The sequence below is a fragment of the Gastrolobium bilobum genome, unplaced genomic scaffold, assembly GCF_033153095.1.
Source record: "Gastrolobium bilobum isolate Gb01-03AN ecotype WA unplaced genomic scaffold, APGP_CSIRO_Gbil_v1 utg436, whole genome shotgun sequence".
Taxonomy (NCBI): domain Eukaryota; kingdom Viridiplantae; phylum Streptophyta; class Magnoliopsida; order Fabales; family Fabaceae; genus Gastrolobium; species Gastrolobium bilobum.
Window position 1 is genome coordinate 456,973 of NW_026898220.1, and position 12,216 is coordinate 469,188.

At 35.2% G+C, this 12,216-nt stretch overlaps 1 protein-coding gene across 1 annotated transcript; it reads left to right on the top strand.

Moving 5' to 3' along the window:
• Nucleotides 1-3,086: 3,086 nt before the first annotated feature.
• Nucleotides 3,087-11,745, top strand: LOC133313925 (metal transporter Nramp2-like). The gene is made up of 5 exons (XM_061515342.1): nucleotides 3,087-3,798; nucleotides 6,369-6,505; nucleotides 6,663-7,315; nucleotides 8,650-10,702; nucleotides 11,091-11,745. Exons 1-4 carry the CDS (start codon nucleotides 3,242-3,244, stop codon nucleotides 8,869-8,871), a joined length of 1,569 nt encoding a protein of 522 aa, XP_061371326.1. The 5' UTR covers nucleotides 3,087-3,241; the 3' UTR covers nucleotides 8,872-10,702; nucleotides 11,091-11,745.
• Nucleotides 11,746-12,216: the final 471 nt, after the last annotated feature.

Sequence of the window (12,216 nt, forward strand, 5' to 3'; positions counted from 1 at the left end):
GTGTCAAGGGCTCAAATATCGTTCTGAGTGGAGAACAAATGTCGTTTTTTTTTCTCGTGCAGACTGATAAGCACTACAAACTCACATGCTCACGGCATTCCAATTTTGTCGAAGAATTTCTAAAATTGCAAAAGCTTGCAACTGAATAAAAACAGGTTTATGGGTGGGAACCAAAGAGTGTCCAGGTGTTGAGATATATAAAATCATTAATGTAGCCTCATCCAACAGCTTAAGCTTTTGGGTTGAATTGATTCTTTACATGGTATCAGAGCCTCGGTATCACGGGTTCGATCCTCACCGCCCCCACTTTATTTCAAGTGGAATTTCTTTTTTCGCACAGGTAGGTGGGCTTGTGCATTGTTCACCCTTCAAGCCCAGTGGGCTCTCGTGTGAGGGGACTTGTTGAGATATATAAAACCATTAATGTAGCCTCACCCAATAGCTTAAGTTTTTGGGTTGAATTGATTCTTTAAACCAACCATCAGAGAATCAGAGAAGGGAACAGGTGAAATTTGTTTCAGGATGGCGCACCTTAATTTCTTAGCAAATCCAATGTTAAGAAATCCAATGTTGTAGCACCCTGCAGCACTTTTTTGGGATTGGACACTCTTCTTCCAAAAATGGTGCCAATCTGTTACTGCTGACGGACGAGTTTCAAACAATCACAAGGTGCTGAATGTTAACCAATTCACATGGCCTAGGTAATGCAATATTTTTTAGTTCAGTATCTTAGTTGCACTTTGTCAGCTTTTGGATTTGTTACTCTCTTAACAATATTGTTGCAAGGGACAAGAGTAGAGTACTAGAAAGAAGTTCCTTTTACAGTCATTTACTGTCAATTAGGGATATAAATGGGTACGCCGTTCACATTTTAACTTGAATAAAGCTTGGTATAAAATATTTAAGTTTGGCTTAATCGGTCTGTTTAAATCTATTGGGCATTTAAGAATAAAAAAATAATTAAAAATATTACTTTATTATTTAAATAATAATTTTATTTAAAATAAATAATATAATATAATTCAGCCATGCGTAGACTTATAGACAAGGTCATATAAAAAAAAGCCTATAACATGCTTTCTACAAAGACTTTTTCTAAGACTTGAACATATTTTATTTTATTAAATATAATGATCAAGTCTGATATAATATAAGGCCGGAAGTAGTCTCTAACTCATTTACATACCTAAATTACAAAACAAGGGGTTAGTTTGGAGTAAAGGATTAATATTATTTATTTACTTTTGTGATATACATTATTAAAAAAATACATAACCATTAAGTAATTAAATTAAATATAATATTATTCATAAAATTAATAGTTATATACATAATATAAAAATGTTATAAGTTACATAAATCAAATCACTTCCCAATAATCCCAATTGGCAATAGAATAAGAGTGAGAATAAGCAATTTTACTCTTGCATATATTTATAAAGATACCTAAATACTAAAGAAATTTGAAACTTGACCGGTTATTTTATTTAAATTCTAAATTCTACTATATTATATGTTATAAGTTATATAATATAAATAATTTTTTAAAAAAACCCTAAAAATTTAATTTTATTAATTAAATAATTTCTCGAAATATTTGAGTTTAACATTTTTATTAAACGGGTCAGGACATACCAAATGCTCCTACCAAACCATGGAACTTATCTTCATCTTATTCTCAAAAGTTGCATCCAAAATATTGGATGTATTATAATTTGTAATGCAATATTATTCATAGTTGATTCAATTTTTTTAACATAAATTCAATCGTGATAATCAAATCACATTAAATTAAGGTGTGATATTTATTAGAAATATTTATTAAAGTACAGTAAAAATGATATTCTTCAAAAAGATGTTTCATTCCAATAAAAAAAACAAAAGTTTTATTCCATGTGATTGCCACACGATCAATTATGTTTTATTCCATGAAGATCACGAAAAGGATTGGGTGAGAACGATAGGGTCGAGATCCAATTATGTTTTTTTTTGGCTAAAAAAATCCCAATGCATTAGATTGAAATGGAGCACGAAACGTTTGCTTTTCAGAGTGCTTTATGTAGGAGCCAAAAGTCGCCAATTAAGTGATTTATATGCGAATACGTGGCAAGTTGGCAATGAGAGTGGATCTTGTTAATTTTTTACATCATCTAGTCATATAATATTTTTGCAAATGAATTTTTTATGTTAAAAAAAACTTGATACGTGAGAAGAATATAATTATACAAAGATAAATTAATGATTATAATTTTGTAACTCTTATTTTAATATTTTTTTCTGTTTTATTTTATAATCATTAATTCATCTTTGTATAATTATAATTTTTCACATGACCATATTATTATTTTTTTTAACATGATCTAAATCCATAAACATAAATTTTTTTATATAAAAATAACCATTCCAGTTGGCAAATGACAATTTTCAGAAAAATTGTAGTTTAGTTTCATTTAAGCTTTTTTATGTACAATTTTTTTTTATGCACGTACATTTTCTTTTTCCTTTTTTAAAAATCTAGTTTATTTTAGGGATTGATGTTTCTTATATTGTTGAAAATAAAATTATTTTCTATACATACATAAAAATGTGTAAGACTTATATGAAGAGAAAAAATAAAATAAATCACATACATTTTTATATGTATGTAAAAAATAAAATTAACTCCATAAAAATATTAAGTCTTTTGTTTTATTTGAGAATCTTATTGAAGTAGAGAAATGCGACACACTTAATTTCAACAATAATTATTATCGTTTTGGTACAACCTAACGTTAGTTTATTAGTTTGATGTTTGATATAACAAAATCTAGATACTTTTTAATAAAAATTCAGAAATAGGCATATTACTATAAAAATTTACAATAATTTAATTATGCATATAAGCATATTAATTGTTTTAATGTTTTGAAGAAAAAATTATTATTTCTGCATAAGTTGCAGAAAAATAATATCTGCCCCAAACAAAAAATTGAATCTACTAAGTTCTTTTTCTTTTTTTAAAAAAAGTAGCATGAAAATCAATGTAAGAATTGTTGCCTTAGCATTTCCTAGCTGAGTAATCAGTCATTACACACAGACACACATAACTAGATCGATCCGTATAAATAGGCGCATTGGCTTTGCACACGTAGCAAGTTGCCGCGCACGGCAACTCAAAGCGGCTTCTACGGTTAATCTTCGCCGTACTCACCGGGAAATTGAATTCCGGAACCTTTGATTGTATTGAAAAGGAAGATTAACGATGAGTGCTCCGTCGCGAGAAGAGGAGTCCAAAGAAGATGACAAGGACGGAGAGGCTAACAGGTTGCTACAAGGGCAATCGGAGGAGGAAGAGGAGGCATATGAAGCGGGGGAGAAGATCCGGGTCGTAGATTTTGACTTTGATTCCGGGGATGATTCGAGTGTGCCTCCTTTCTCGTGGAAGAAGCTGTGGCTATTCACAGGGCCTGGGTTTCTAATGAGCATAGCGTTCTTGGATCCGGGGAATCTGGAAGGGGATCTCCAAGCTGGAGCCATCGCCGGTTACTCTCTCCTGTGGTTGTTGATGTGGGCCACGTTCATGGGCCTGTTGATCCAGCTTCTCTCTGTGAGGGTTGGTGTGGCCACGGGTCGAAACCTCGCTGAGCTCTGCAGAGACGAGTATCCTGATTGGGCTCGGTTTGTGCTTTGGTTTATGGCTGAGCTGGCCTTGATTGGTGCTGATATTCAAGAGGTCATTGGGAGTGCCATCGCCATCCAAATTCTTAGCCGAGGACTCCTTCCCCTCTGGGCTGGAGTTTTGATTACTGCTTCCGATTGGTATTCTTTTTCTATCTCATTACTGATTAAATTGAACTATTCAAATTTTAAGGAACCGTTGTTTCTAATCATATAGCTAGTGGTCTTAGTTTGTAGTTAAATTACTTTGTGACGTACACGATCTAGTGGAGGAGCTGGGAACCAACCGTACTTATAATTTGAATTGCCTTGCATGATTCATTATTAGAACTCATAGAGCCTATACTAAGGATATTTTTTGTTTGTTTCATGAGTTATAAGGAAACTTGCACTCATATTAGTCATGGGTTAAGAACTGGAATTGAATTCTATAAGATTAAGTTTCCTGTTAGTTGCTCTTTGATAGAGCAGTTGGCTTTTAACTGACTGTTAGTAGTCTTGATTTATGATGCAAAATTATAGGGAAAATAGGCTTTCAGGAAAATACAGAAGTTTTCTGCTATATTATCATTCTTCAATCATCAAAAGTCGTCCCTCACATCCTTCTAACCAGCCTTTTAAAGGCAATACAAAAAGTAACTGACAACAAAGGACCATCAATGGTCTTAAAAACTGATACAAAACGGAAATAACCATAAACAAAACATAAAGTCATGCAAACTGAAACGTCTGCAATTATTAAAATCCATAAAAAGCTTTAAAACTGAAACGTCTACAATTATAATAATTTATGGTGACTTAAGTGCATCATCCTCTCCCACTAGGAAAAGATTCGCCCTCGAATCTGCAACGTCTTCAGGTGGTAATCCAGGCAACTCTTCTGGTACAATATCACCAAATTTCCTAATTAAGATTAGGACTTGGAAATGCAATTCTTTGACTTGGTATATTCATTGGTAGTTTGGATCAATGATCGCATCTGTGATTCGTCATAGGAAAACTTTGTCTGATGTACCAGCAAGTCCCATTGCCCTTGACGATCTCCAATTAAACTTTTACCAAAAGCTAAATCTTTATCTCCCATTGTTATGCTCGTTGTCCCCAAATTCATAATACTGCTTGCAAACTAAAGACTTCTTGGATGAAGGATCATTCTGCATGATATTTTTGGGGAGAACTTCATCTTTGTTAGAGATATTCATCTTTGTTAGAGATATTAGAATTTCTAATAACTGACTTCCCATCGGAATCACTACAAGAGATTTCTTTCACCTCTGGATTCTCGTCGTCTTGCTCCCAATCATACTTATCATAGATAGGGAACTTGTCATAAATTAGAGCATCCATAACAGGATTCTCATCATCTTGCTCTTCATCATATTCATCATAGATTGGGACCTTCTGGTCTTCTGTCAAGTCTATGATGTCAAAGACTTTTTTGAGGGTGTGTGACCCGTCGATAAACTCATCTGGATGAGTGGTGCCTTCGAATTCCGGGATCTCAATGTTCACCTCAATATTAGCAAAAAAGGATTGATGTCCAGGTTGACTTCGTCCTCGAAGCTCCTGGTTCCGGTTCCATAATCTTCTTTCCTCCACATGAGATGATCTTTCAGATTCCCATCCTTCATCTGACTCGTGCAAGCAGTTGTTCGAGTTCTTGGATCCGTCTGTCCTTTTCCTTTTCCTCAATTTCAGCATCTCTCGCATCAGTATAATAATCACCGGTAGGTTGACCGCGTCTGCCGCCACGACCTCTTCGTCCAAAATTATAGGGAAAATAGGCTTTCAGGAAAATGCAGAAGTTTTCTGCTATATTATCATTCTTCAACCATCAAAAGTCGTCCCTCACATCCTTCTAACCAGCCTTTTAAAGGCAATACAAAAAGTAACTGACAACAAAGGACCATCAATGGTCTTAAAAACTGATACAAAACGGAAATAACCATAAACAAAACATAAAGTCATGCAAACTGAAACGTCTGCAATTATTAAAATCCATAAAAAGCTTTAAAACTGAAACGTCTACAATTATAATAATTTATGGTGACTTAAGTGCATCAATTTCAGAAGAGATGCAATTGGCAAGGTATTTATCGTAGTGATAAAAAAGTATAACAAGTTTTACGTGGTGGTGGATAATTTGCTTTATAGTTATTACTATACTGCAAATATTTTTCCCGCACCTTGATTCTAGAGTATAGACAACATTTTTTAAGGCAAGTTCAGCTAATAATTATGTCATGTCGCTGAAATTACTCATAAATTCGTACTCTGAACTCAAACTTTTCTGTCATGATATTATCAAACCTCTCATAGCCTCTCTGTTCCTGGATGGTTGCTTATGCTTTCATGTTATTTTGGGAACTCTTTTATCTTTAAACATTATGTTGTGTTTCTGTGGACTCAGTCAACTATGACGACACGTTAACAACATGCTCAGTTCCTTACCTCACTATAATTTTGAACATGTAATCCTTTTATCAGCACTAAAAGTTTTGAAATAAACTTTTGCATGCTACTCTAATATGAAAGTTAGTAAGAGAACCATCCATAAATCAACCTCTCTCTTTTAAACATTTACTGGTTTCATTTATTGATTTCAGTTTTCTGACTCTTGTTTGTTATTGTATTTAATTAATTGGTTGGAACCTTCCTACTTTCATGTTCAAACACGTTTAACTGTGGTTATTCTCTCTGTTGTTGAACAGCTTTGTCTTTCTGTTTCTTGAGAACTATGGAGTTAGGAAGTTGGAAGCTGCTTTTGCAGTTCTTATTGCTACTATGGCTCTTTCTTTTGCCTGGATGTTTGGTGACACAAAACCTAGTGGAAAAGAACTTTTGATGGGTAAATTTTATCTGATGTATTTGAAATATCACTTTCTTATGTGGTGCAAAATCCTGTCTTTTTTAATAGCTTGCCCCTCCCACTGGCATTTCAGAAATAAAAAGATTTCTGTCCTCTAATAATCCACACGTATAACTGTGTTTGTTCCTTCTGGTAGGTATTTTGGTTCCAAGACTTAGCTCAAAAACAATTCGTCAGGCTGTGGCCGTTGTTGGTTGTGTCATAATGCCTCATAATGTATTCCTGCATTCTGCTTTAGTACAATCAAGGAAGATTGATCCCCATAAGAAAGGCCAGGTACAGGAGGCTATCAACTACTATTCGATTGAGTCATCGGCTGCACTTTTAGTCTCCTTCATGATCAACCTATTTGTCACAACAGTTTTTGCTAAGGGTTTCTACGGTACAAAGCAGGCAAATAGCATAGGATTGGTGAATGCAGGGCAGTATCTTGAGGAAAAGTATGGAGGAGGGCTCTTCCCTATTCTCTATATATGGGGAATCGGGTTATTGGCAGCTGGACAGAGTAGCACCATCACTGGCACATATGCTGGGCAATTCATAATGGAGGGTTTCCTCAACCTTCCTTTAAAGAAATGGTTGAGAGCATTGATCACTCGAAGTTTTGCAATTGTGCCAACTATAATTGTAGCTATTGTTTTTAATAGGTCAGAAGCTTCATTGGATGTTTTGAATGAATGGCTTAATGTGCTTCAGTCCATGCAAATTCCCTTTGCATTAGTTCCCCTCCTCACGATGGTCTCCAAAGAGCAGATCATGGGGACCTTTAAGGTTGGGCGTATTCTTGAGGTGAGTTCATGGTTCACTGTTCTTTCATTTCATCAATTGTTAATTGTAAGATCTCTGAAGCAACTTCCTAATGATTCAAAGTTATGTTTTTCATCTTATTAGATTATTTGACAACACAATTAATTGGGTGGTAAGGAAACAAAAGTAAAGTTTTCCTTTGTTTAGCTTTGCCTCTGCAGCCATCAATCTTTTTCTCTTGTTAAGAATGGTTGGCTGTCTAGATTAACGGTCAAATTTAATCTGATAATCAAATCTCGAGTTATTTAAGATGTCTATTGGCTATTCAATCAATGATCTATGCCTGCTTGCTGGGTAAAAAATAGAAATAGAACTGCTGTAATATATTAAGGGAATGTAACAGGTTTTACATTTGGCTATATCTGCTTTTATCACTTGTCTTGTTTTGCCGAAGCTTAGATGCATTCAGTTCGATTTTTTTTTTTTTTTTAATCTTTATGCATCCAAGTTCAGTCTGATGAATTAGATGTGTGAATTCTCCAGTCATAAGTGTTTGTGTTTATGATTGGATTTGTATTCCTATCGTAGAATTGATCAGTAAAGTTGAATGTAATTTACTTGGAAGATCTGTTTCTTGCGTTGTGTATCTCAGTAGCCACAATTTTTCTGCGAACTTTGTTACTAGGACATTACTTTATTAGAGTTCGATTCAAGACATCCAAGGTTCATGAATCATATCTGGATATATTAATATATGAGAATCATGAGATCGACTTTGAAGTTTTGAATGGTTTGATGAGTTTGGATTTAAACAAAAAGGACAACTAGTGAACCAGTTATCCCATTTGTTGTATGGTACAACTTTATATACCTTCAGGACAAGATGAAGCTTGGAGTCTTTAGTCATATAAAATATGTTGGTCATTATTGAAAATTGGTCACTTTTACAAATTACTGTTACGAATATAGTTGCCAATGCACACTTGAAAGTCATTGAAAGTGCTAATTTTCTGACAGATTGTTTCTCATATCGTGAATGTTTCACTGCTACATAAGTACGTGGGGGTGCTTAAATTTCAGTTTGTACATCTATAGAAAATAAAAAAAGACAAAAAATCAGCATATACTGTTGCTTGCTTGAGTTCATAAAGTCATATTGGTTCAAAGAATTGTCTCATAGCATTAGGGAAATAATTGTTGCACACGCTTATGGTTTCTTTTTGCAAAAATAAGGGTGATGTTAAAGTAATTTAAAAAATAAAATATGATGTGCAAATACCAAATCCATTCAATAAGCTGATTTCCAGTTATTAAAATTGTCTGCCTTTTTATATAAAAATACCTAATGTTTGTTTATCTTATTTTATTTTTTGTAGAGGGTGGCATGGACTGTTGCTGCACTGATTATAGTAATTAATGGGTATCTCTTATTAGATTTTTTTCTTTCTGAGGTGAACGGCCTATTGCTTGGTTTCGTAGCCTGCGCCTGCACAGTTGCTTATGTTGCATTCATTGTATATTTGATTTCACAAAGCGGTGCTCTTCCTTCCGCTTGGGTTAATCGACTTCCCAAGGGGTTTTCTTTTATTGGGAATTAAGTCAAAAGGAATTCACACACCCTTAAAAATCTGGAAATAGTATGGCAAGCTTCAGCTAGACAATTTTGCACGAGGAGTTTTTCTTCATACATCATGAAGGAATTTGTTATATAGTTCCTCTAACCTTGCAACCTGGATTAAAGGGAGATATCTTTCTATAATTGAAGATATGCAGAGGTTATATCCTATTTAACTGCACTGTATTTTTGCAATAGAGATACAGAGGTTTCCTTCCATATGTAACAAGATGGAGATATCTTTGTGTAATGGAAGATGTGGAAAAAGCGTTGTTACAACTTGCAGGATAAATTACTTTCCTACACACCTTATTCTTTTTCTAACAAGTTCACATTGCTCCATTATTCTTTGATGTAAACAGTTTGTGTTTGATTTAGACAAACGGGTGCATGTTGCTTTCACGAAGGAACATGAGTAGATATCTATTCAGGCTGTATTAAAGGGAGATGTCTTTCTATAATGGAAGATGTGGAGAGCTTACATTTTTATTTTTGCAATAGAGTTTCAGAGGCAGGCAACCTTCCATGTGTAACGAGATGGAGATATCTTTGTGTAACGGAAGATGTGGAAAGAGCTTTATTACAACTTGCAAGATAAATTGCTTTCCTACCTACCTTTTTATTTTCCGAACAAGTTGTGAATTGCTCCATTAATGTTTGATGTAAACAGTTTGTGTTTGACTTAGACAAACTGACACATGTTCCTTTGTGAGGGTGGCCAGGTAAGACAACAGACATAAACTGTAGGGATTAATCAATAGTACAATGTGGAGTACATTTGCTGTGCTTCATTTTGTCTGTTTTCTAGTTGGTTATGATGTCATCACATGTGGAGGTGCTATTCCATTGCTTGAGCAACTCACTAGGGAACTATTAAAACTTAAAACTGAAAATTGTTTACACCTAAATCACCAGCAGATTAATTCCCTCAACAATTTTTTTTTTTAAATGTAAGGGTTCTCAACCATGAAAAAATGGTTTATTTTGTGGCAATTTAAAAATGAAAAATCATTTTCTCATGCAACAGGAGATAATTTTATCATGGTGTGAGACATCAAAATTCATATTTTTTTTCCCTCTTTTTTAACAAGTGGTGGGCCCCATCACTTGTTGTGTTTGTGATACAAGAAATGTTACCTTATGTAATATGAGAAAAGAGAAGTCCTTTAAAAATTTACATGTAATGGTATAAATGTACTCCATTGGATTTCTAAGTGCACCATCCCGTAGTTCTTTTTCTTTTCTTTTTTCTAAGCATCCTATGCTGTTAGAAGTTGTCTCTGTTAGTAATTGAAAACCCTAAGGAAAATCCTGTTTCAATGCTGCTTTGCTTGCATTTAGGGTATGTTTGGAAGTAGGAAGTTGAATGGTTAATGAAGAGGAAGGAATCAATGAATGGTTGGGAATGAAGGCTTTTTGACCCTTTTGCCCCTAATTAAATAATTAATAACCAATTTGCCCCTCCCCCAGAACTATCCACCATCATGCCCCCATTTAGTCGATTAAGTTGCACTTTTAATCGACTAAATGGGCTAAACTCAGAAATTATGAAACGCGAATTTTAGTCGACTAAAAACTCACCTTAATCGACTAAATTGTTTGCACTTTTAGTCGACTAAGAACATTATTTAGTCGACTAAATGTCGCAGATCAGGTTTTTTAAAAACTCCCCCATTTCGCAAAGGGGGTTATTTTCAAACCCTAATCGACTAAATCACTCCATTCCGTCCCCTCTCTCCAACCAAGTCCGAATCTCAACCCTTGAAGGTGCGATTGAAGCTTCCTTGGTTCACACTTGCGAAATCGACATTTAGGTAACGTATTCTGACTTGCATTTGGTTTTAAGTTTAGTTTTTTTTTTTGTTTTCTTCATGCATTTGATTTCTGTTTGCGGTTTTGTGGATTTAGGTTAGGGGTAGGGTGCTAAGTTTGTTGTGATGGTGAGGGTTAGGGTTGATGTGGTGCCTTAGGCTTAGGGTTAGGGTTATGTTAGGGTTAGGGTTAGGGTTAGGGTTAGGGTTTATGTTGCTGTTTTGTTTGGGTTGTAGTGTTAGGGCAAGGAGTGGGTTTTTGTGTTTAGGGTTAGGGTTAGGGTTTCTGATTTCTGTTTTATTTTAGGATTAGGTTTTGTTTTTTATATTGAATTTTAAATTTTTTGATATTGTTATTGTTCATTGATTTTTGTTTCCACTTGCATTGTAGGTACAGTTGTTCCCATGGCTGGCCGTAGAAGATCGTCTAGCACTGGAAATGAGAGACGACAGAAGCTACGACAAGACCGTCCGTCTTCGTCAAGGCCACAAGAGGAAGACCCCGCTGCTGTCGACCTCCCATTCGGATACTTGTTCGAGAATGACCCGGTGGTTCATGAATCTTTTGTTCGTGACTTTGTTAACCGACCGATTTGTGGGGCCAAATCACTTGATACAGCCTTTTTTGAACAAGAAGGTTTTAACATTGTGAGGTGGTTGGAGGAATCACATCTTAGGACCTTGGCTGAACTGTCGTGCTCATATTCTGAGCTGCATGTACGGGCCTTCTACCATAACCTCAGCTACCATCAGGGTGAGCTGAGGTCTAGGGTCTGCGGGGTGGACATATACAGGGACGTGCAGAAGGGAAATGAAAGATTTAGACATATACAGGGACGGTTCAAGGGTGTTGAAGATAGGCTTGCTCGTCTAGAGCTTGGACGAGGACAGCAGATTGAGGATGTTGCAGGGCAGGGGGCTGATGTGTCAGATGAGGATGACGAGGAGACGGCGTCCGAGGAGGATTAGATTTAGGGTTTATGTTTCTATTTTACGTTTGTAGTGTATGTTGTTATGTAATTGACTTCGGTCTTCCTATTTGACATTTGTAGTTTATGTAATATTATGGTTATGAAATGAACTATTTGATGTTCCCATCATGTTGTGAACCGTTTACGTAATTATTGTTGTTTTCTTATTTACCAAATGAAGGAACAAATATCTTTTACCTTCTTGTTTTCAATTTGTGTCTAATCACAGTCCAACGGGTCTAAAATGTCCAATGAAATTCAGAACAAGTGACCTTAACAGAGTTAAAAGAAGAACACAAGTTTCGGATACCCTAATTTGGAGTATTTATGCAGTACATGTACATTCGTGGTTTATAACCTGTACAATACTATTTTGTACCTGAAAGTGTGTTCCCCAAGTCATTATATACGTGTACATTGATATTCGATCGGTTCCGTGCCAAAAAAATGCGTGCAAAACAGAATGGGGTGTCAAAACCAGTTATTTAGTCGAGCAACCTGTACTGGTTTAGTGGACTTGCACGTATTTTTTGGCACGGAACCGAT